The 24,918-nt window shown below is 34.3% G+C and overlaps 1 protein-coding gene across 3 annotated transcripts in view; it reads left to right on the forward strand.

Moving 5' to 3' along the window:
- The window catches only part of ADGRB3 (adhesion G protein-coupled receptor B3), a 743,632-nt gene that overhangs the window by 415,715 nt on the left and 302,999 nt on the right, over window positions 1-24,918 (forward strand). For all 3 annotated transcript variants that reach the window (XM_040473868.1, XM_040473867.1, XM_040473869.1), the window contains 3 exons: window positions 8,253-8,402; window positions 9,190-9,265; window positions 23,368-23,470. In XM_040473868.1, the coding sequence (XP_040329802.1) occupies window positions 8,253-8,402; window positions 9,190-9,265; window positions 23,368-23,470 (329 nt within the window). The remainder of the gene's footprint in view (window positions 1-8,252; window positions 8,403-9,189; window positions 9,266-23,367; window positions 23,471-24,918) is intronic.

A 24,918-nucleotide genomic window follows, 5' to 3' on the forward strand; every position in this document is an offset into this window, starting at 1 on the left:
GTTCACTGGTTTATTTTCAGTGACCATAACTGTGCCTGACATGTAATAGGTGCTCAATTAATATTTGCTGAATAAATGAATCTGCTCATTATATTCTCTCTTTAGGAGGACTTATCCATGTCCACATTGTCAATTATTATTTCTAATTAGAAGGCATCTAATTATATCTTCAAATTCTAAATTTGATCATGCTCTAGATCCCTTAGCCTACAATATCTTATTTTGCTTTTTCTCCTATTTCTCTGCCTAAACCTTTCTGTCCTATTAGAAATGTTATTATATCTCTAGGACATATTAAGTTTCCTTGCTTCATGCCTTTAAAGCCTCATGTCATTCCTCCTACCCAGATGCTACTGTTCTGATATGTATGAAACATTACACACCTTTTTCAGGCTCTGGATTCGCAGAGCATAGGCAGTTTCCTCTTCCCTTTGCCATACTTAACCATCAAACCACAGCCCAGACTGTACCTCTTCAACGAAGCTTTCTTTAGCCAAGCGTGTTCCATCTCATCCTTTATTTCTTTTATGCCACCTCTCTCAATCTAGCATCATCTGAATTGTTTGTTCCCTTACTAATTGCATGTATTCCCCACTGTGAGCTCTTTAAAAGCAAAGACTTTGTGTCTCTTGTTCACTTGCTAAATACTCAGTATCAAAATAGTGCTTAGAATATTCTCAGGGCTCAATAGAGATTTGTTGGATGAATGAATTTCCAGAGTTAATTTCTCGGTCTACAATGATCTCTTTTCCCTTTTCACCTCTTAGCACTGTCTGTTGCAATTACTTTTCTGGGAATGGATGAGTCACTATCTTGGGAAGTCCTTGAATTGTTGGCTTTAGTTGTTTGCTGCCTGCATTGGTGCTAATTCCTAGTAGGTCCTTGGCTAATTCTTCACTAGTAATACTGAAAGTCCCTTAAATATCAAAACTTTCTTATTATACACACACATGCATATGTGCGCATATAAAGAGAAAGAAGTTAATAATGTTGCATGTACAAAATATTTCTCTCTCCCTCTCTCTCTCTCTCTCTCTGTCTGTCTCAATACTGAGTTGATTATCACCTGATGATCCTTCTTCTGAAGGAATTCTGTTCTTAATTTAACTGGTTGGGAGAAGAGGGAAAACTTTCTTCCTAAAAAAATTTCTATATTGATTTGTTTTTACTATTCAGGTATACATACGAGAATGATTAACCATATCACATTTTATTTTTCATTCGTGTTAGGAGTAAAATCATGAACTACTTGTGTAGAGAAGATGAACATTTTTTTTTAAATGACTGTTTCTGTAAGACTGTAAAACACTCATTCATACTCTTTTTGAAAACTAAAAGAAAAATGGTGGAATCAGCTCAAATATCCCCACTATATTCAGTGTAGTACTGAAAGAAAAGGTGGGAAGAACATGTAATAGATAACAGAATAAGTACAGAAACTCATGTGTTTTTTAGAATGTGTTACTCTTTAAAGGTAAATTGTAATATTTAAAAATAGCTCTTCAACATATGTCCAGAACAGATGTAGGCATACTTTTTCCGCAAAGGGCCAAACAGTAAATATTTTAGGATTGTGGACCATAAGTGTTCAGTGCAGCTATTCAACCCTGCCATTGTTGCATGGAAGCAACCCTGGACTGTAAGTACATGAATGGCTGTGGCTGTATTCCAAGACTTCATTTGTGGACACTGAAATTTGAATTTCATATAATTTTCACATGCCAAGAAATATTATTATTCTTTTGAATTTTTTCAATTATTTAAAAATGTGAAAACCATTTTTAGCTTGCAAACCATGCAAAAAATAGCTAATAGGACAGATTTGGCCTGTGGGCTATAATTTGCCAATTCCTGGTTGAGACGATTTAGCTTTAATGAGAGTCACATGTAGGCTATGGATGTACCATGTGCATAGGCATGATTACATGTTAGGGAACTAGGGGTGACCTGAGAGCAAGCCACGGGAGTCCTCCATGGAGAGCACTAAAATCTGGCAAAAGTACTGTGAGCAGGAATAAGAATGTGCCCTGCTGTGCAGAGTCTCCCAGGCTTGGATACAAAGCAGCCAATGGATAAAAAACAGAGTCTGAAGCTAATGATTCACAAGTAATTTGCAAGTTTTTTTTTTTTAATTTTGATGCTGGAAAGGAATATGCAAAATGGTTAAGTATTTAAAGTTTCATTATACATAGTAAGTCATTAAAACGTAACAAGTTGAAAACAGTATGCTCGATATGCCATATAGGTCCTTTTTTGACTGCCCGTCTAGTTTGTCTACTTTTAAAAAAAATCAGAGGATCCTACTTTTTCTCTTAAAAAGAAAAATCTGTAAATTCCTAAAGAGAAGAGTATTTCTCACCTAAATCTCTGTGTGCTGGTCCTGGGACTTGGGGATGCTTCACTCTAGTGGTGATGGCGGGATAGAACTGATAGGTGCTGTCAGAGCACTGGTTCCTTTCAGATGCCCCTGCCCAGTGGTTCCATTTCCTGGGAAGTCATGGCTGCACGCCACTTTCTAGCAAACCTGTTCTTTCTCTTGGGCTCTCAGCATTCCAATCTTGGCATTTTGGGAAAAGAGACAGAGTAAATGGGGGAGACAGGGTAATGAGAAAAACAACCAAAACTGGCCATTTGATTGTCTGTTTCCTGTAAACCACCCACAGGAATGTGATTTTTCATGGAGATGTTAGAACGTAAAGATATGCTGGACAAATTAAAGTACGTGTCTATTTGCCCTTTTGATAATCACCATTCTTCAGTAGTATCTAGTTTTGATCTCTTGCTGGACACGTGAGAATAGCTTCATTTCCTCTCATTGAATTATTATGTCTGTCTTTTATATTTAGTGCAAAAATATTACAGTAAGACAAAGTAAATTTGCTGCTGATTTGTTAGGTAAAATCAAACTGCACCACACAGTGCAAAATCATATACTTCTGAGTAGGCAAACTGAGAATTGAATCACAATGTTACCACTTTAACAGAGTCTACTTCCTCATTTGTAAATGAATGTAGGGATAATAACAATGAGGATACTGATAATAATGACACCTCCTAGGGTTGCTTTAAATATTAAATAAGGGTTGTTTTAACTATTAAATAAGATATCACGTGTAAAGCACTTGCCTAAGTGCTGTGCTAAGAACAGTGCCTAGCACAGAGAAGATATTTGATACATACTTGTTGAATAGATTAAGGAATGTCTAACAAATGCCAAGGTCATGGCAACTATTCAATAAATGTCAGCTGTCCTTCCTTTCCCTCCCAAATGCCCTCAGTATTTTATAAAGCACTCAGCATTTCTATATAAATATAAAAACCATGACTTTTTAAGCTGCTAAATGCCAACAGATAACACTACATGTAGGCTTTGCTCAGCCCCTCTGTGCTTGCATTAGGTACACAAACAAAACTAATTGTTACTTTCTAACACACTGATGCAGTGCATACTTCCTTCCCTGCCATATTTTTCGTATGGGATATCAAAACTGTGGAGTGACTATCTAGTAATACTGAGTGATGTTTTCCACAAGCAAATCCATTTTGATAACTAGCCAATTTCCTCATATTGATGAGTCAAGACCCAATTTGTAAGTTGTTCCCTCTGAATCAACATGAAAAATGATGCTAACTTTAAATATTTTGGAAACGTCAATATCCCTTTTAAGGCATCTCTTAAACTTCTTTTTCTGTATCCATCTACACTTTTGTTTATGATAAGGTTCCCTTGTTTGGGAGTTTCCGCCACTCACTTATAAGATGTGAATTGCTGCACTAAGTTAGGTCACTGCATAAGGGTAGTGCTTTTGAAGTTCTCTTTGCAGACTGTGGCCTTGGCTGCAATGGCAATACTGAATCTGTCACCTAGGATGCAGTAAGTTTCTTTTCCAACTGAGATTTTTAACCTGGCTGACTTTGTGTGGCCGAATAACCAGAGAACCCAACCTCTTCCCTCTGGAAGATTCTATTGGAAAAGGAAAGGGAGAGGGACAGAAGGATGGAGACAGAGATAGAGATGGAGGGAGACAAGGAGAGAGACATAGAGGTGGGAAGAGAGAGAAGAAGAAGCAGCAGGAGGGAGGAGGAGAGTGAGGAGGCCGGCAGGAGAGGGAGAGAGGGAGGGAAGGAAGGAAAGAGAATGAGTAAGAAGGAACCTTAGCTCCCTAGGTGCCGCATTTAAGTACTAAGGGATGAGCTCTATTTTAAGTATAATCCCTACCTTTGGTTAAATGCAATCCCTACCTTTGGATAACCAACATAAACTTTTAAATACATAATCTCATGCCAAAGTCACTGAAGCACAATCAAAAAAGAATGTCTTTTGGGCACTTGGGTGGCTCGGTCAGTTAAGCGTCTGACGTCGGCTCAGGTCGTGATCTCACGGTTCGTGAGTTCGAGCCCCACATCGGGCTCTGTGATGACAGCTCGGAGCCTGGAGCCTGCTTTGGATTCTGTGTGTGTGTCTCTCTCTCTTTGCTCCTCCCATGCTTATGCTCTGTTTCTCTGTCTCTCAATAATAAATAAATGTTTAAAATTTTTAAAAAATAATAGCTAACAGTTACACAGCATTACCCACATACTGTTCTGGGCATCTGACTTACTTCTTGACATATAGTAACTAGTTTCATCTTCCAGCGTCTCAGTGAGGTGGATAATATTATTCCCATATTACAGAAGAAAAAATTGAGGCACAAAGAAGTTAGGCAATGCCCAGTGTTGCACAATTTATAAGATGAACATGAAATTTATCTTCTAAAAGGAGCCTTTTGGGAGTGGTAGGGTATGCTTTCCATAATTACACAAAATAGCAAGAGAAACTGCGACTGGCCCAGAAAAACAAACAAACAAACAAATAAACAAACAAGATATTATACTCTAAAATATTAGGATTTGAATCCCAGGCCAGATTCAGAGTCCAGACTTAAGCCATCTGGAAAACTGTGGTTTTTCCCTGTTAGCCCTCATTTACCCATTTTCTCATCCCTCCAGCATTCATCGGTGTACTTTGGCTCTCTAGTCTTTTCCTTTTACGTGCCTCCATTCTTGTCCATGATGCAACTGCTGCATCATATTAACTAACCCGAGCTTTTGTATGTGGGCCATTCACATTACCTGACATGACATTACATGACAGAGTTGCCATTCTCCAGAACCTCAATTAGGGCAAAGTGCTAAAACCTCATGATTTTCCTCAGGGACAAGGTTCAAAGCTCCACCCTGCTTTGATGAACCAAAAGCAAAACAAAAACAAACAAAAAAACCGACCTGTGCTTTTAGAGTCTGCAAGGATTCCTTATGCTTTCTCATGAGGAGGAATTTTATGCTGCATATCCAAACTCAAAATGAAAGTTTTAAAATTGGAAAATGAAAGTGCAGCTGGTTTTGCTGCAAGGTTTATCAGTGATGAGTCACCTATTTTTATTGCATAAGAAATCAAATCTAGTGTTGTAATGAAAACACGATACAGTGAATTTAGGATAATTCTTGGAGCATTCGAGATGTGCCTATTTGTTCAGGGACACTGTGTCCTTTGTTGTTTCTTCTAAGCACTTTAATCTTCTGTAAGAAAGGCGTTTTCTCAGTTTTTGAGGAAAGATGCTCTATTTATCTAACCACCCACAATGACTGGTTTTAATGCAGCAATTACTGCAGAAACAGAGTGTAGACTATGCACTTATGCTCTGCATTTATGTTCCTTTGTCAGCACTGGACACATATTTGTATAAACTTGGCATAGTTTAAAGCATTCACTTTTAATCCTACCTCTTTGGTATTCACTTAACATCTGAGCTTTCCAGTTCCCTAAAGACTGCATCTGAGTTTTACCTAAAGGTTTTGGACACTCAAACTCAGTGAAGGAGGGAAGAGATTGAGGATTGGATTGGTCCAAGTGTCTGGTACAGGGACTGAAAGAAGGAGGAAATAAAAGTCATCTTTGAACTATTTTTGCTATATGGAAATGGGTTTTCTTGTTAATCATGTCAGGATCATGAAGAACCACAGTGTCATCTAAGGCATCTTCCTAGGTAGCTTTAAGGTAAAGATGTAATATTATAAATATTTTGTATTTTAAAGAACGTGTATACACTGATAATTTGAATACTAACATTTGAATCTCATCAGCCTATGAAGTCATATCCTTTTTTATAATGCATTTATTGAAAATATCATCTTACTTTAAGAATTACATTTCTACTAAAATCAATGAATAAGTGCTTGTTTTCATGTCCTCCCTATGCTCAAGACTGCAATTTAAAGGACTTCTTGCACAAATTAAATGCTGATCCTAATTGATTTTTATATTTGTTTAATCTAGACTGTGTTCAAAAGTACAATATAACCTATATAGTCCTAATTCAATAGCCAGTGTGCCATTGATTGAAGAATGAGTGCATTTCATAATATGAGATGCATGCACGTTTAATTCTATCATTTTTGTATATTTAAGGACATGCCATTAGACTAGAGCTTATTCAGGATACAGTGATAGAGTTGGTAAAGAATGTGCTTCCTCCATTTGTTACTGCTTCTTTTTGGTCATTTGTTTTTTGTTTTCTATCCAAGGAATATAGTAACAGAGGAATTATTAGACTTCAGGGTTCAACAATTTATCTCTTATTTATTTTCCCTTATAACAGAAACCAATTGTGTGACAGTCAGAAACATCTTCATTTCTTTTCATCAATTTTTAGAGCAAAGAGGTGAAATAAATTTCCTCTAAATATCAAGAAAACCAAAGTGACAGCCAAGGAATTTGGTAGTAAATGAATTTAATTTTGCAGATTAAATAAAACTTATAGGACCCTCAAGAAAGAATGTGCTACCAATTTGCTGACCTGTCCGTCTATTGCAGTGGAGGATTTGGACCTTTTAGGACATGTGAACTGGTTTATTTATGGACAACAAAGACTATATTGTTTGAAAAATTAAAGAAAGCAGAATAATTATAGCTGTTATTCAAAACCATCCATAAGTAATTTATGTGTTACCCAGCACCCTCTTTCTTTCAACATTTAGTAGCAAAATCCTTTTTTTAAGCTTATTATGTCAAATTACAGGCCAAATGAAATTTCATCCTATGCTGATAATGGATGTCTATAATAGCGGAAAGAGCTTTAGTAAAGTACGATAATACATAACCATTTCAATTTGGAACTAAGCCAGTGTTGCAATATATTTATACAACTAATATTGTTAAATTTCTAATTTTCATTCTCTCGATTTGAATTACAAGTTTCTTCAGAATGAAATCCACTTATGAGGAGCTGAATGGTTTCTTACTTTAGCTTACTATTGTAATGGCTGCTATAGTTTTTTTCATTATCTATTTAAATCCTCCATGAGATACCTGAAACTTTCATGTAGAACAAGTATGAACCTCTGTAAAAGTTGTACAAATTACATTTCTTAATTGAAAATGTATATAATCAATAAGTACTTAAGTATTTATAATTTTATTATGTATGTATATATGTATATATGTGTGCATATATAATTGTTAGATATAATAAAAAAAAAATTCAGGCATTACCAAACATATCATTCATGACTTTTTTCAATATATATTAAAATACTTATTGCAAGTAAAGACACAATTCTACACTCTAAGTATCCATTTATTACTTTCAATTATGGAGGGGGCTGTTTTAAAAAGTTTGTGTTATTAATCTACTTGATAAATATTTTTGCATATTATACTGTCTCTGTGGTTATAGCATTACTGGTGCTTTATTAGTTGGATTATGACAGTTCTGTCTTCAAGAGTAATATGCCTTTGTTTTCCATGCCTTCATGGTACCCCATTTAATCCATGAAAAATTTCTTTCAAAGATGACATTCACATGTAAATGCAGAAAATTTGTTCCGAGAACAAAGTTCAGATATAAACACAAATTTCAGTCTGTGAATCAAATGTGTTAATCAAAATGCTTAGCAAAAAACACAGTATGAACTTATAACCATTGGAATGGAAGTCAACTCTGAACAACCGCGTGGCAGTACATGCTGCTCTCAGAATACACCCCATTGACCATGTGTATGATTCCTGGGGAAAGCAATAGAAATCTAAATTGATAAGTAAAAGAATTGGCAACCTTAATGATTATTGTCTAATATTAGGAAATAAGTCTGTTTTGTAGCTCTAATTAGTATAATTTGGCTCAAAACTTTTTGAATATATTGCAAGGTGTAATTTGATCAATTTTGATTCCACTGAAAGATCTTAGTTAACATTATTACTTCTTTTCTAATAGTGGCTAGCATTCAGAAGCTTCCTGCAGCATCTGTTCTAACAGACATCAACTTCCCAATGAAAGGACGAAAGGGAATGGTTGACTGGGCAAGAAACTCGGAAGATAGGGTAGTCATTCCAAAAAGCATTTTTACTCCTGTATCATCAAAAGGTAAATATGTGACATAATTTGAGCTTTGAACAAAACATTTCTAATAAGGTTATTTAATAGTACACTAGATACAAATCTGCTTATGTTAAACAACTTAGTCTGCAATCATGGGTCTAATTTTGTAAATACAGAAGACTTACACATAGTCTTTAAATCTGAATTTACTGGTGGAAAGGACCTATTAAAATGGAAAAATGCAAATTATAGATCTGCCCTTGACATAATTAAGTCTCAGTAATGTCAGTTTTATCCCAATGTAAAGCATGTGGCATAATATTTTAATTTGAGGTATGGAAACATACCACTTTCTACAGTCATTTTTAATTTTGCTTTGGTTTGTAGTTATTATTTTGGTATGTAAAGGCAAATTTAAGAAAAAATTAAGTTTCAAGAACATCTTCAGAAGCCTCTAAAATTAATGGCTACTTTCAACAGTGACGTTGTAGTCTTGATTTTTACCTTGGAGATCTTGACCATATATCTTAAACTCCAAAAGAAAGTTGTCTCTGAAGCTCCTTAGCTGCACCTACAGCTGCCTCTGGTCTCAGCCTGGTGAAGAAAGGTTACTTCATAAGACACAAAGCCACTGAAAACACATCTTTTAGAGCTACCATTAATATGTATGGTGTGTGGGCTTATCTGCCCCATGCATGGTTAAGAAAACATTTCTTCTACTGGGCTTTGCATCAGCAAGTACTGGAATCCCCTAGTAATGAGCAGATTAAAGTTTTATAAGACAGTATTTTTCTTGTCGTGTCACTAATATTTTTAATTTCATTCTTTCTAGAATTAGATGAATCATCGGTATTTGTTCTTGGAGCAGTCCTATACAAAAACTTAGATCTAATTTTGCCCACTTTGAGGTAAGCTACGAAGTAATAAGGTGTTATAATCTTTGTAAATTATTCCAAAAATGTGATTATAGCCCATTCTATGAAAATAGTCAAACAAGCTTTGTTAATACAAAGAGCCTTTTCTTAAATTAAATAGAAAATACCAATTTAATGAACAGCTTATTAGCATATTATGCACTTCAAAACAACTAGAAAAGACAATTTTGGTCTCTGATTATAGCCCTGCAATTCTTTTATAACTAATCATGACTTACCTTAAGACTGAGGGAAAAAAATAAGAAAAAGAAAAAATTGAAGTCTCTGTAATAGAATGGGTCGTTTTAAAATTAATCTGTCTTCTCTCTTTATTTGCACTTAATGGTACTGTTCATCAGCATTACATGAAATTAAAGGAGTGCCATGATGACTGGGAATGCATGCTTTGTTCTTCATTTGCACAAGATCTCAATTTGCTTCTAAATAAATATTCAATTATAGCTACATTAAGAAAAAATGCTGTTGTTCAATTAGAGAACTATTTTTGGAAGAAATCCATTGATTTCTTTCCTCCCAGACACTAAAGGAAACAATTACACATAGCAATTCTACCAACATTAATTTATTTGCTGTATTGTCTTAACTACTTTACCTGATCTCACAGAAAACATCATTCACACCTACTTGGGTAGTGATGCTATCACTCAGAATGACCCATTTCTTTCATTTCACCCCATCTCCTTCAGGAGGTCTGAGACCAATCATTTGTTTTTTTGTTTTGTTTTGTTTTTTGTTTTTAGTTCAACACAACAGTGAGTTGTGAGCTCTTACTCACACCCTCATGAATAAAGCTTCCACTTTTTAGGGAAGAAAGACTGAATGATCTGTACAGTTATACCTGGGGCATAACAAATAGCATTGTAAATAAACACAATTAGAGTTCAGTCCAACAGAAAAAAGCCTTGCAAGGAAGCAACTAAGTTTTCTGCAGCGGCAGTGACTAATTATGATTCTTTGGGAGAAATCTTTCCATGTGCAGCAAATTATTAGTATATTACTTGGTGAGTCATGGAGTGACCCTCTAGATGCAATGCAGGTTCACATTCAACCAGAAAGACAACTATGGGAAGTATAGTTTTAACTCCTTTTTCTCTGGATGGAATTTGGGCATTCTGAATTTGAATCAGTCCGTATTTCCTTTTGTTCTACCAATAACAGATTTCAAAACAAATAAGTTTTCTCTCAACTTTTCCACTGGTTTGATTAAAACACATTGGTATGCAGGATTACAGATAAAATGGATTTCTGGTTACATTGCCTCTAATTCTGTGTATGATGTTCATTTGAAAAGAAATGTGGTAAAGTTAAACGTACCCAGATACTCAAAGTTAGACCCTCATTTCCATAAGGAGTTCATTTGTATGAAGCTAATCTTTCAACAACTCTAGACTAGACACTAACTTAGAATCAGATGACTCGGGTTTTAAATTTAATTTCACATAACAAGAAATTTTTAAACTTGCCCCGGTCACTCAGCAAGTGCCTTCCTTTAGTTCAGCTGTAAAATAGAAGCACCTTAATAAATAAATAAATAAATAAATAAATAAATAAATAAATAAACAAACAAAATATAAGCAGCGTGATGTGCAATATCCACCCTATTTGCTGCTGAGTGATATAGTGAATGCAAGTAAAATATTCAACATAAAATGCTTTAGATAGTGAGTTACTTTTTTTCCTACAGAACTAACAAAGTTAGATTGTATTATGATTAATCATGTTTTGTATAATACCATGGAACTCACGCACTTAAATAAAGCCAGGTTATTCCATACTTCTTAAATTTATGGTCAAGGGAATTGAAATTTTATTTAGGGTAGACTACTGGGTATTTTAATGAGTGATTTAATGGATAAAGCAGGGAATTGTCCAGAGCAGTGACTCCTGTAATACCATCTGTGAAGCAAACGGATTTAGATTAATTTGGGGGCAAATCATTGAACTTTTAATATGTAAATTGTGAAGTTGAACTCAAAGGTTCTTTCTGATTTCAAAATTTCCTTGTCTTTATTGTAGTAAAATTGTAGAATTGTGCAGTTCTGATATATTCTTTAAAGTCCTCAACAACCTTTATATAAGAACTCTGAATATGTATACCTATTCAGAGTTTCTATGTATAAAGTAATTAGGTAAATGACCAAAGGAAAACAATATTCACATTTAGATTCATTGACAAGAAATAATGATAATGGAACATGCAGGATTAAATGTTTGTTTAAGTACTATTTGAAGGTGAGACATTAGCATTTACTTTTCGTTTTCTTTTATTTTGTACAGTAAAATGTAACTATGAAGCATTCTCAGGCATGCTTTTTTTCCTTTCAAAAAACTATTTCAGAAAGTTGAGTTAGTAACTGTACAATTATAGATCTGCTAAGTAAGAATAAGCCTTTTAAACGACAACAGTTATGTCTTTGTTTCAAGTCACTGAACAAACATTTACTAAGCTGCAACCCAGCTAACCTTACTGGTCTGAATTCTTTTACATCTCCTTTGCTGTTGAAACTCCAGAACAATGCTTAATAAGTAACAAAGGTCCCAGAAATGTTTACTGGAATAATTAATTGTCTTATCTGATAGAATAGTCTACATAAGCCATTTTTAAAATAATTAGGTACATAGACATTTAGGGTATATACCGTACAACTATTTTAGGAGCAGAGGAATAAAATATATATATCTTGTTGTTTTACCGTATAAATTGTACTATGTGAATTGAACCCAATAGGAAAGGGAATATTTTATTTATTTATTTTTTGTTAAAGCTTATTTATTTTTGAAAGAGAGAAAGAGAGAGAATGAGTGGGGGAGGGGCAGAGAGAGAGAGAATGACAGAGAGAGAGAATCCCAAATAGGCTCCACACTCCACACTGAGCCTGACATGGGGCTCAATCCCACCACTGTGAGATCATGCCCTGAGCTGAAGTCAAGACTCTAACACTTAACCTACTAAGCCACCCAGATGCCGCAGGAAAGGAAATGTCTTCTTATTCATCATGAAAAAAATACTCAAATTTGCTCTTTATGTTTAGTCATCATTTACCAAATTTTCATGACACATTTTCCTGAGTGATCATTTTACTAATTATCTGTTGAAACTTTAAAAACCGCATTTCCTATACACAGAATAATGTTAGGCTTGCTGTTAAGTTTCCAGAAATTTTATATCTTGATATAATCATTTTCAAAACAATACTTTGCATAATTTCTCTCATGGGGACTAGGAAGGAGAACTTGATGTAATGTTTTGAATAGATATGATTTAGAAATTTTCCTTCACACACAGGCAGAAATAACTTTGCATCTTGACTCTTTTATTTAGAGATTTATTTTCTTCTCTTGCCCTAATATGCATTCAACTATTCTTCAAGCTATAATTTTTATTTTGCTGTTGGATTGTCTTCCTTTTACAATTAAATAGATTCAGATTGTCCCTTCAACTAAAAGAATGTGCTCTACTCAAGTCCAAGCTAAATATGTGCTATTCTCAGCCTTCTACTTTTTATCCCTCTTTAGAATAGTTTTCCATGGTTAAAAAGCATAGAACCAGGATAGTAGTGCTACAAGGCCCTTTAACGGTTCGTGCCATCTAGAATTCCAATTCTACACATGAGAAACTAAGGTCCTTATTAGTTCAGTGACCTGTCCAAGATTATATGCCCAATAGGTGACTGACTTCACGTCTTCTCTACCCAAACCAAGACTCTTCCACTGTCTTGCTGCTTCTATGATGCTTGTATTGATTCATTTGAGCAGTATAAACTGTGTACCTCTATGTTAGTGTGAATACATATTGCTGTTCTGCAGAAAATCTTGTAAAGTCAAGGAAGAGGTGACCATGTATGAACAGACTCAAGGATACTTAAGAATCAACTTGGTCACTCCGAACCAAGCTACTGACACCAAGGCGAGAGCCTGTTACTCTTCCCAGCCCCTCATGACCATTTTGGGGCCTGATAGATGAAAGCTGGCCAGCAAAGGACAGATGGTCTTTTGGGAGAGGCAAGGCCACCCACACACATGCCTCATTCCCTGTGTGTGGAAACTAAAAACCACTCACAGCCTGGCAAGTTCCCAAGCTGCTGGTGAGGATTTTTAACTGAAACAACCTTTTAGTGGGATGATTTGGCAATCTCAAGAGGCTTTAAAGATGCATTGTCATTGAAGCAGCCACTTCTAGGAATTTATGTTACTGAAATTATTTCTAAGGAAGAAAAAGTGTATCCAATCATATATTCAAGCTAGAGTTTAAGAAACAGTTGTAAATAATCCATTTTGTGATTCATTTAATAGGTTATGGTTTTATAGGAATTCACAATACTTTTTAATGTAGGAGTAATATGTAGTTTTCCTGTAGGACATGTGAAAAATATAGCCTGTTTAAAAAGAAGAGCATTTTAATGTAGCTATTAATATTCACGACATTGTAAAGGATCTAATTAAAATTATATGCAAATTCCACTATAGTTTAAAATGCCAGGGAAAATAAATATGAACCAAAAGCAACAATGTTCTCATAAGCCAGTAGTGATTTGAAAATTATCTTTCAAAAAGGAAAAAAAATATTTTTCAATAATGCAAAATCACATGAATGTGATGTCAAGTGCACCAGCCTGATAAAGATAAATGATGCTGAATTTTTTTCATATTTAGAAAATGGAACTCATTTGAGTTCATATATTATAGGAATTAAAAGCAAATGGGAAAAGCAATTGAACTAAATTATATTAGAAATAATCAAAACATGAAAAACATAATTACTTTTAAACCAATACATCCTGAAGGCAATCAACCTGAAATTGTTGAGTTCTCTTAAGAGCACCTGTTCTTCAGTTTCAGGACCTAAACTTTTAATCTTGCTTCTTCATTCTGAGTTTGCAATGACATATTGTAGTTTTGTGATATCCTGTATTGTTTTATAATATCCTATTGTGAAAACACTAGAAATTAAAATCATCTATGGAAGTAACAAATTTGCATGACTAATATTAATGAATATTATTATGCATTCAGTATATAATTTATAAAACTCTGAATTTAATTTGGACACACCTTTTGAAAGTGAATTTAAATCCCTGATCACTTAGCTTCTTTGTAGTTTTAGATGTTACATCCCTTAGTCAACCTACTTTGAAATTGTAATTAGTTTTAAAGCTCTAAGTTAGCTGAATCCTACTTTTTAGCAGCCATCAGCTGATTTTAGTTTGAAAAGCAAATATATTTAGCTTAATGATTTCAATGAAGTCCTCAGTTCCTACAATATGTGAAATCATCTACTTTGGTTTGGTTTTATTTAAATTGAGGGGCTTTTTGAAATAATTATGAAAACTCTCACTTTAGAAGCTGTATGAACTATAATTCTAAAAATGGAAAGACTACAGTAATTTTAATATTTTTATTAAACCATTAACATATTTTCACTGTACCTTATCTGATTACACTTTATTTGCACAATTACTTTCACAGTCCCCTCCACTGATGTTTTTTTGTAATACTGCATTGCATTTTTTCGTGTGATAAAAAACAGATAACATGAAATTTACCATTTTAACCATTTCTAAATACACAGAATAGTAGTATTAACTATATGCACCTTATTGTGCAAAAAATCTCTAGAACTTTTTCATCTTGCAAAATGGAAACTGTATATCTTTGAACAGCAACATCCTTTTCTTTTCACCTCCTCCCAGCCTCTCAAAACTTTCTGTTTCTAAACCTTTGACTACTTTAGCTTCCTCATATAAATGGAATCATGCATTACTTTTTTGTGTGTGTGACTGACTTATTTCACTTAGCATGATGTTTTCAAAGTTCATCTTTTTTGGAGCATACAACAGAACTTCCTTCTTTTTTAAGGTTGGATGATCTACTGACTGTATATACCATACTTTATCTATGATCTATCAGTAGGTATTTATGATGCATCTGCCTCTTGGCTATAATGAATAGTGCTTCAATAAACATGGGTATGCAAATATCTCTTTGAGATTCTGTTTTCATTTTTTTGGGGGGGTGTATATCCAGAAATGAGATTTCTGCATCATATGCTAATTATATTTTTGATTTTTTGAAGAATCTCCATACTGTTTTCTTTTCTTTTTTTTTTTTTTAATTTTTTTTCAACATTTATTTTTATTTTTGGGACAGAGAGAGACAGAGCATGAACGGGGCAGGGGCAGAGAGAGAGGGAGACACGGAATCTGAAACAGGCTCCAGGCTCTGAGCCATCAGCCCAGAGCCCGACACGGGGCTCGAACTCACGGACCGCGAGATCGTGACCTGGCTGAAGTCGGACGCTTAACCGACTGCGCCACCCAGGCGCCCCACCATACTGTTTTCCAAAGCAACATTCCCACCAGTAGTACACAAGGTTTTCAATACCTTTACAACCTTGCCAACACTTGCTATTTTCTGGGTTTTTTATTGTTTTGTTTTGGTTTGTTTGTTTGTTTGTATAGTAGCCATCCTAACATATATAAAATGATATCTCATTGTGGTTTTGATTTGCATTTCCCTGATGATTAGTGATGTTAAACATCTTTTCATATACTTACTGGCCATCTCTATATCTTTGGAGAGATATCTATTTAAGTCTTTTGTCCATTTTTTAATCCTATTGTTTGTTTTCGTTGTTGAGTTTTAGGATTTCTTTATATATTCTCAGTATTAACCCTTTGACAGATATATAGCTTATAAATATTCTTTCTTATCCCACAGATTACCTTTTCACTCTGTTGATTGTTTGCTGCATAGAAATGTTTAAGTGTGATGTAGTACTATTTGTCTAGTTTAGCTTTTGCTACCTATACTTTTGGTGTCATATCAAAGAAATCTTTGCCAGATTCAGTGTCATGAATATTTTCCCCTATGTTTTTTCTAGGAGTTTTGTAGCTTCAGGTCTTACGTTTAGATCTTTAATCTATTTTGAGTCAATTTTGTTTATACGGTGCAATGTAAGAATCCAACTTCATTCTTTTACATGTGGATATCAAGTTTTCCCAGCCACATTTGTTGAAGAGATTATCTTTTCCCCATTGTGTAATCTTGGCACCATTATCAAAGGTAATTTGAGCCTATATGAGAGGGTTTATATCTGGGATCCCTATTCAATTCAGTTGGTCTATGTGTCTATCATTTGTCTTTATTCCAGTACCGTACTATTTTGGCTTGCTGTAGCTTTGTAATATGTTTTCAAATCAGGAAATATGAAGCCCCTTGCTATGTTTTACTTTCTAAAGATTGTTTTGACTATTCAGGGTTTTTTGAGAATCCATATGAATTTTAGTATTTTTTTTCTATTTCTTTTTTTAAAAAGTGTCATTGGGATTTTTTATAGTAATTGCAGTGATCTGTACATTGCTTTTGGTAGTACAGACATGTTAACAATATTAAGTCTTCCAATTTGTGAATATGGATTGTCTTCCCATATTTGTGTGTCTTCTTTGACTTTTCTCAGTAAGTTTTTTGTTTGTTTTGTTTTTGTTTTTGTTCCTGTTCTTGTTTTGTTTTGTTTTGTTTTGTTTTGTTTTGTTTTGTTTTGTTTTGTTTTGTTTTTGGCTTTCAGTGTAGAAGTCTTTCACTTCTGGGGCACCTGGGTAGCTCAGTGGATTAAGCATCTGACTTCCGCTCAGGTCATGATGTCATGTTTGGTGGGTTCAAGCCTCATGTCAGGCACTGAGCTGTCAGCACAGAGCCTGAAGCCTGCTTTGAATTCTGTGTCTCCCTCTCTCTCTAACCCTCCCCCACACATGCTCTGTCTCTCTCTCTCTTCCTCTCAAAAATAACTAAATATCATAAAAAATTGTTTTTAAAACAAAGTCTTTCACTTCCTTGATTAAGTTAATTCCTAAGTATTTTATTCTTTTTGATTCTATTATAAATGGATTTGTCTTATTAGTTTACTTTTTAGATTATTTGTTAGTGTATAAATGCAACTGATTTTTGAGTGTTATTGTTGTATTCTGTACCTTTGCTAAATTTGTGTATTAGTTCTGACAGGTCTTTTTGTGGAATCTTTAGGGTTTTCTACATATAGGATCATTTCACGTATGAACAGACATAATTTTGCTTCTTTCTTTCCATTTGATGGCCTTATATTTCTCTTTCTTTCCTAACTGCCTTCATTAGGAATTCAATACTATGTTGAATAGAAGTGGCAATAGAGGGCATCCTTGCCGTGTTCCTGATCTAACAGTGAAAACTTTCAGTTTTTCACCATTGAGTATAATGTTAGCTGTGGGATTTTCATATACGGCCTTTACTGTGTTGAGATACATTCCTTCCATGCCTAATTTGTTGAGAGCTTTCATCCTGAAAGAGTGAATTTTTTTCAAATACTGTTTCTGCATCAAGATAATCATGTTGTTTTTGTCCTTTGTTTTGTTCATGTGTTATATCACCTCGATTTTCATATGTTGACCATCCTTGCATCCCAAAATAATTCCCACTTGATCATGTTGTATGATCTTTTTAATGTGTTGTTGAATTTGGTCTGCTGGTATTTTAGTTAGATTTTTTTTTTGGCATGACTATTCATGAGGAATGTTGGCCTGTAGTTTTGATTGCTTACAGTATCTTTCTCTGATCTTGATAGGATGGTGTCACAAAATGAGTTTGGAAGTATTTCCTCCTCTTCAGTGTTTCAGAAAGTTTGAGAAGAATTGATGTTAATTCTTCTTTATGTGTTTGGTGGAATTCTTCAGTGAAGCCATTTGTTCTTGAGCTTTTCTTTGTTGGGAGGTTTTTGATTACAGAATCAATCTCTACTAGTTATAGGATAGGTCTGTTTCAATTTTTAAAATTTCTTCATGAATCAGTCTTGGTAGGTTGTATATATATATATTTATATATATATATATATATATATATATATATAGGAATTTATCCATTTCTTCTAAGCTATTCAGTATTGGCATGAATTGTTTTAGTATTCTCCTGTAATCCTTTTTTATTTCTGTGGTATCAATTGTACTGTCTCCTCTCTTCACTTCTGGTTTTGTTATTTAAGTTTTCTCTTTTTTATTAGTCTAGTTGAGAATTTGTCAATTTTGTTGATTTTTTGCAAATAACTAACTCTTAGTTTGGTTGATATTTTCTATTGTTTTTCTATTCTCTATATTTCATTTGTTTCTGTTTTAATCTTAATTATTCACCTCTTTCTGCTAACTTTGGTTTTAGTTTATTGTTGGTTTTTATTTCCTAGTTCTGTGAGTTTTAAAATTCGGTTGTTGATTTGAAAACTTTCTTCTTCTTATTTTCATTTTTTTAAGTTTATTTATTTATTTTGAGAGACAGCATGTGTGAGTGGGGGGAGGCACAGAGAGAGAGGAAGAGAGAGAGTCTCAAGCAGGCTCTGCAGTGTCAGCACATAGCCAATTTTGTGTCTGGAACTCACCAACTGAGATCATGACTTGAGCCCAAATCAAGAGCCAAATGCTTATCCAATTGAGCCACTCAGGAATCCCGTTTCCCTTCTTTTTAAATGGAGACATTTACCCATGTATTTTTCTGTCTTGGTAGGGCTTTTGCTGCGTCTCATTAGTTTGGGTATATTGTGTTTTCATTTTCATTTGTCTCAAGATATTTTTAATCTCCCAGTGACCTATCATTTGGTCCAGTAATTGTTCAAGTGTGTTTTACTTAATTCCACATATTTATGAATTTTCCAGTTTTTCTTTTTGCCTTTGATTTCTAGTTTCATTCCACTGTGGTCAGAAAAGATACTTAGTATGATTTGAGTTGTTTTACATTTCTTAAGACTCTTTTTTGTGGCAGCTGTGATTTATCCTAGAGAATCTCTATATACACTTGAAAAAAATGTATTTCTGCTGTTGTTGGAGAGGGAATTCTTTATATGGCTGTTAGGTACAGAAGTCTATAGTGTTCAAGTCTTCTGTTTCTTATTGAAACACTATCTGGTTGATTTATCCATTATTAAAGTCAGGCATTGAATTGAAATCTGTTATTGTGTAACTGTCTGTTTTTCCTTTCCATTCTGTCAATATTTGCTTCATATATTTGGGTGCTCTGCTGTTAGGTACGTATATGTTTGTAATTATTATATCTTCCTGGTGAATTGGTCCAGTTATTATTATATAATGTTCTTCTTTGTCTTATAGTGTTGAAGTTAAAGTCTATTTTGTCCAATACAAATATGGCCGTCTCTGCTTTTGGTTCCCATGTATGGGACCATCATTTTCCATCTTTCACTTTCAGCCTGTGTATGTCCTTATACCTAAAGTGAGTCTCTTGTAAACAGCTGTGTTCCATTTTATACTCATGTTTTTACTCTCTTTAAGATATGGTTCATATGCATGAAGCCCCTTAAGCCTTTGTAATAACTATGAAAAATAACTTGAGTCTCCTTTGAACGAATAACTCTATACATTTTTTAATGTTTTAGATACCAACTAGCACAAACCTCAAATATAGAAAAGAACTTTGTTACTTTAGTCATGAAATCCATTTGGCTGTAAGATCTGCTTTCCTAGCAGTGAATACAAATGTGTACCAGCCAGGAAGCATTAGTAGATCGCAAAGCCTGACATGGTACATAAAGAGCCAACTATTCACTTATGCAAATTAGAATAAATTGATGGAATAAATTAAAGCTAATTTCATACACCATACACTTTTTAAAGAGGGAGTCATTGCATAATGTAATTTGCTTCTTTTTCCTTCATTTTGCATTTTAACACCATGGTATTGGCATTATGTTTTAATCCAACTTGGCCAAAAGTTTGATATTTTTGTTTACTATGTGTTTATTTAATATGATATTCTAATCTGTGTTAGCACTAAAATGTGCAAAGCATAAATGCAAATGAGGATATATGATGGCTAGATACAAATCTTGCCCTCATTGAACTTATAAGGAGACATACATATCATTAATTGATGTTGTGGTAGTGATAGTTACATGTTAGTAGGGCAAGGTGGGGGAGGGTACTCACATAAATGTGATAAGAACATCCATCTGCATAATTATATTGGCATGCATCCATTCCCAATTGGATTCTAAATCACACACACACACACACACACACACACACACATACACACACACTTAAGAAAAGTCATAAGGCAGACTCTGTCCTCTAGGAGTCACCTTGTTCACCAGGCCAGTTGAGAAGCTGATAAACCTGACACAAAGTAACATGTAACATACCCTACAAAAGGCTGCTTATCTTACCTACTTTGCTTTCCATACCCGTTTCCCAGGGCCAAAATTCCCACATGCCCAAACACAGAAAGAGAACTTCATAAATATCTTGACAAAATTATAAATTCCTATTTAGAATACCCACATCTGAATTTTCCAGTAAACTATCCACTTATGCAACTTTTAAAATAATACAAAATATCTGTATGCTATCAAATTTAACTAACATTTATTAATTAAAATTAGCAGCTGAGTTAAATTAACATTGGTTTTATTTATAGCAGAGAAATAGGATTATAAACAGAACCAGTGTCACTTCATAGCTTTGTTAATTCAACCTATTCTCATTGGATCCCCCAAACACTTTTACTCACGGAGAAACAGGGAACAATAAGTTTGTAAAGGGAACTTGGCATTTAGAGCTTTCTTTCATATCACTCCCAGTGCAACTTACCTTCAATTAGTATTCAGTGAAATAAAGGACGGTTAACCAGCCCTCTCTGTTTGCAGCTACCTTCCCATAAGAAATATAAAGACACATTTACACTGTGTTGTTTCTTACTATTTACTGTTAGGCTGGATACCATTAAGCCTCCTGAGTGTTTAAGAATTTGCTACCTGGGGGCTCCTGGGTGGCTCTGTAGGTTGGGGATCCCACTTTGGTTCAGGTCATGATCTCGCAGCTCATGGGTTTGAGCCCCGCTTCGGTCTCTCTGCTGTCAGTATGGAGCCCACTTCAGATCCTCTGGCCCCCTCTCTCCACCCCTCCCCTACTCATGTGCTTGCTTGCTCTCTCTCAAAAAAAAAAAATTAATAAAGACATTTAAAACTTTGAAAAGAAAGAATTTATTTGACATTACTAGATACATTAAAGATGGATTTAAAAATGTTATCCAACTCGGGGTGCCTGGGTGGCTCAGTCAGTTAAGCTTCTAACTTCAGCTCAGGTCATGAGGTCATGATCTCATGGTTTGTGAGTTCGAGCACTGCATGGGGCTGTGTGCTGACAGCTCAGAGCCTGGAGCCTGCTTCACATTCTGTGTTTCCCTCTTTGTCTCTGCCCTTCCCCCACTCATGCTCTGTCTCTCAAAAATAAATAAACATTAAATTTTTTTTAAATGTTATCCAACTCAAAATATACTTATAGTTACTCTACTACTAAATATAGTAAACTCCACACAATGACATATTAGCATTCTTTTCTGGTGAAATATCATGGAAAAGACCATTCCATTAGAGAAGACATTTTCACAAATAATGTGAGGTTCAACATTTTTGTACAATATTACAATTATATGATTTTGATGATACAGTCATTTTGGAAAATAGTGTAGCAATAACACAAAATTAAACACGCTTTTGCCACATGATCAAGCAATTCCACTCTTAGATATTTACCTGAGACATATGAAAATAGATGTCTATGCAGAAAGTATGTATGCCAACTATTCATAATAGCCAAATATGAATAGTACTATTCATGGATACTAAAAATTAGAAGTAACCCACAGGTTGCTTACTTTTATTGATGAATAGATCACAAACTGTTATATCCATATCATGGAATAGTACTCTGCTATAAAGAGAAACGAAATGGATGAATCTCAGAAACATAATGCTAAGTGAATTAACTCAAACACAATAGTCGATGTACCGTATGATTCTATTTAAGTGAAATTCTAGAAAAGACGTGATTATAGTGACAGCATGTTCATGGTTGCCTGGAGCCTTGGGGGCAGGAAGGGATAAGATGCAAAGAGGCTCACGGAAGCCGTTCAGGGTGAGGAATCAGTGGTGATGCTTGCATAGTAGTATACAATTACTAAAAGAGATGGGGTGCCTGGGTGGCTCAGTTGTTTAAACAAGTACTAACAGCATTAAACTGCCCCTTAAAAGTGGTGAATTTTATTATCTGCAAATAATGCCTTAAACAAGAAAGAAGGAATAATATTAAATGAATTCATCTTACATACGTGTTACGAATTCCACAGAATAGTGCATGTTCTATGAAAGAACATGCTCTGTAGTTTATTTCAAATCAAAAAGAAGGGATGGAAATATATATATATATATACACACATAGCTAAAAGTACAATAAAACTTTAAATCTGTAACAGGTAGTGTGTGGCATTTTATACATGTTTTATAAAAACTTGTATGTACAAGAAAGAGTTGGCTCATGGTTATGGATAATTTTTGTAGGTTGCAAATATGTTTAAAATTCCTTTGTTAGTGAACTGTAATTGTTAAGGTATTTCAAAAGGTGAATATATTCCTTACTTTGAGCATATTGAGCTAAAGAAGTGTCCTGTTAAGTCTCTATTGCTGAAATGAATGATGGTCAATGATTAGCAACAGCATTTATTTATATTTAAACTCTACTTGCTCTCATGCTAAACCACATTCTAATCATTCATCGTAATGAATTTTGAGACAGTCCAAAAAACGCTAAGATAGCACTTTACAAGAAGAATATTTGGTCTCCTGGAGAACAAAACCGTTAAGTCCACCTGAGATAAATGGATTATATTCATTTCAAGATTGCCTGAAGGTTTGAATTCACAATCCATCTCTCTTGCAGGTGAATCAGATTTAAGTAATCGAAAGCTTGTAAGTGCTGTTGCTTTTTCATCTTTCCTGCATCTAAAATGTTAACAGTCAGCAATAGCTTTTTCCCCTCATAGTTTCCTAGTTCCAGGTAGGGTTTGTTTATAACAAAAAATGAACTGTACCTTTCCATAAGTAGTATTTAGTATCACACTTTAAATCTGTTTGCCCATTGTTTCTCTGTTCTCCTTTGGATGCATTAGGATATATTTCCTTACTTAACATGCATCCAAACATGTATGGAGCAGTGAGAGTTCATATTTGTTATTGATCCATTCTCCTTTTAATCACAATTACTCTGTTTCAGAAACTACACTGTCGTTAATTCCAAAATCATCGTGGTCACAATAAGGCCTGAACCCAAAACAACTGATTCATTCCTGGAGATAGAACTAGCTCATTTGGCTAATGTAAGTATTATCCATGTGACGTCGACTTGCTTATAGAACTTACCTTTAAAGATGAGTTAGCAGTCACACATTTGATAATATCAGAACACATTTTCTGGACTTTTTAGAGTTGTAAATGGAGTAATTTGTTATGAAGATTATATTATATAGAAACAAAATGTCAGATTATCCTATGCTTTTGTCCATAATAAAACTCTCTTCAGTTTATCCATGATAACAATTATTAAATTGTTTATCCACGTACACATCTTTTTTGGGCTTTGAGCTAATCAGCGGAGGAGACCCAATGAATAAGAACCTGTCTCAAGTGTGGTGAGGAAGACTGCCATGTAACTACATAGGTTTAAGATGCATGCAGTAATTGAAGTTATAAACATAATACAAAGAGGAGTGATTAACTTCAGGTACCCTAGAGCAGGAAAATGGGTGGGATGGCATTTAAAAGTGCTAGGTCAAAGAACAGAGTAGGCTTCTTATAACTAGTTGGGTGCTTCAGTAATCTAAATCTAAATCTCCCATTCCAGAATGACAAGAACCCTTTCCTGAATCTATCTAACTGCAACTGAAATTCTTTTAATCTTTTTTCAGTCCTCCTGTAGAAATTTAAAATATCTACTGATCCTTTATACATTCACTTTACATACTTAAATCCTTGATGAGTGGAGACAAGGAAGGTGATTCCTACTAAGGTTCTCCTAATTATGCTTTTATACTTCCTGTATTAAAGTGAGCCACTTTCTTATGTTCTATGTACACAGGTTTGGTTTTTTGTTTTTTGTTTTTGTTCTTTTGTTTTTTGGGTTTTTTGTTTGTTTGTTTGTTTAATTCCTTGCAAAGTTCCTGGGAAGTTGACCTTTACATACAAATAACAGAAACACAAAGTGTCATTTTTCCCAAATCTAGAAATTTAATGAATGACATAATGGAATTTATATTCACATCAGTTGGTTTACAAAACTTATGTATTGTCCCTGTTTTATAACTTCTTGTTTCCAAAAAGAAAATCAATCTTGGTTTTATAAAAAATGACAGTTATCTTCCCTGTAAACCACTTTTTACTAACATGCTTCAGGCTTCCTAGATTGTTTAGCGAAAATCTCAAATCTCTTAGCAATAGCTCTTAAACATCACAACTAATACTTAAACTATTGGATCTTCTACTTTTGCCAAAATATGACCATACTGGTTCTATTTAATTTCAAGAATGTGTTTTATTTCTATAAAATCTACCTCTGTACACCTAAGAATAATCTTACCTCTACCTAATCTCATCACTGCATTGAAAACTGGCAATTCCTTTAAATATTGCTTTTGAATAAGGAATTTATTTTTGTAGGTTCAAAATTTGTTGAAAAACTATTTACTTAGGTGTTTGCTTTTATTGTTTATTAGGGTAATGTCTATCCAGTTATAAACATTGGTGAAAAAATAGTAAGAGATCCTAGTTC

This window comes from Herpailurus yagouaroundi, unplaced genomic scaffold, assembly GCF_014898765.1.
Source record: "Herpailurus yagouaroundi ecotype Mexico unplaced genomic scaffold, PumYag 139, whole genome shotgun sequence".
NCBI classification, from domain to species: domain Eukaryota; kingdom Metazoa; phylum Chordata; class Mammalia; order Carnivora; family Felidae; genus Herpailurus; species Herpailurus yagouaroundi.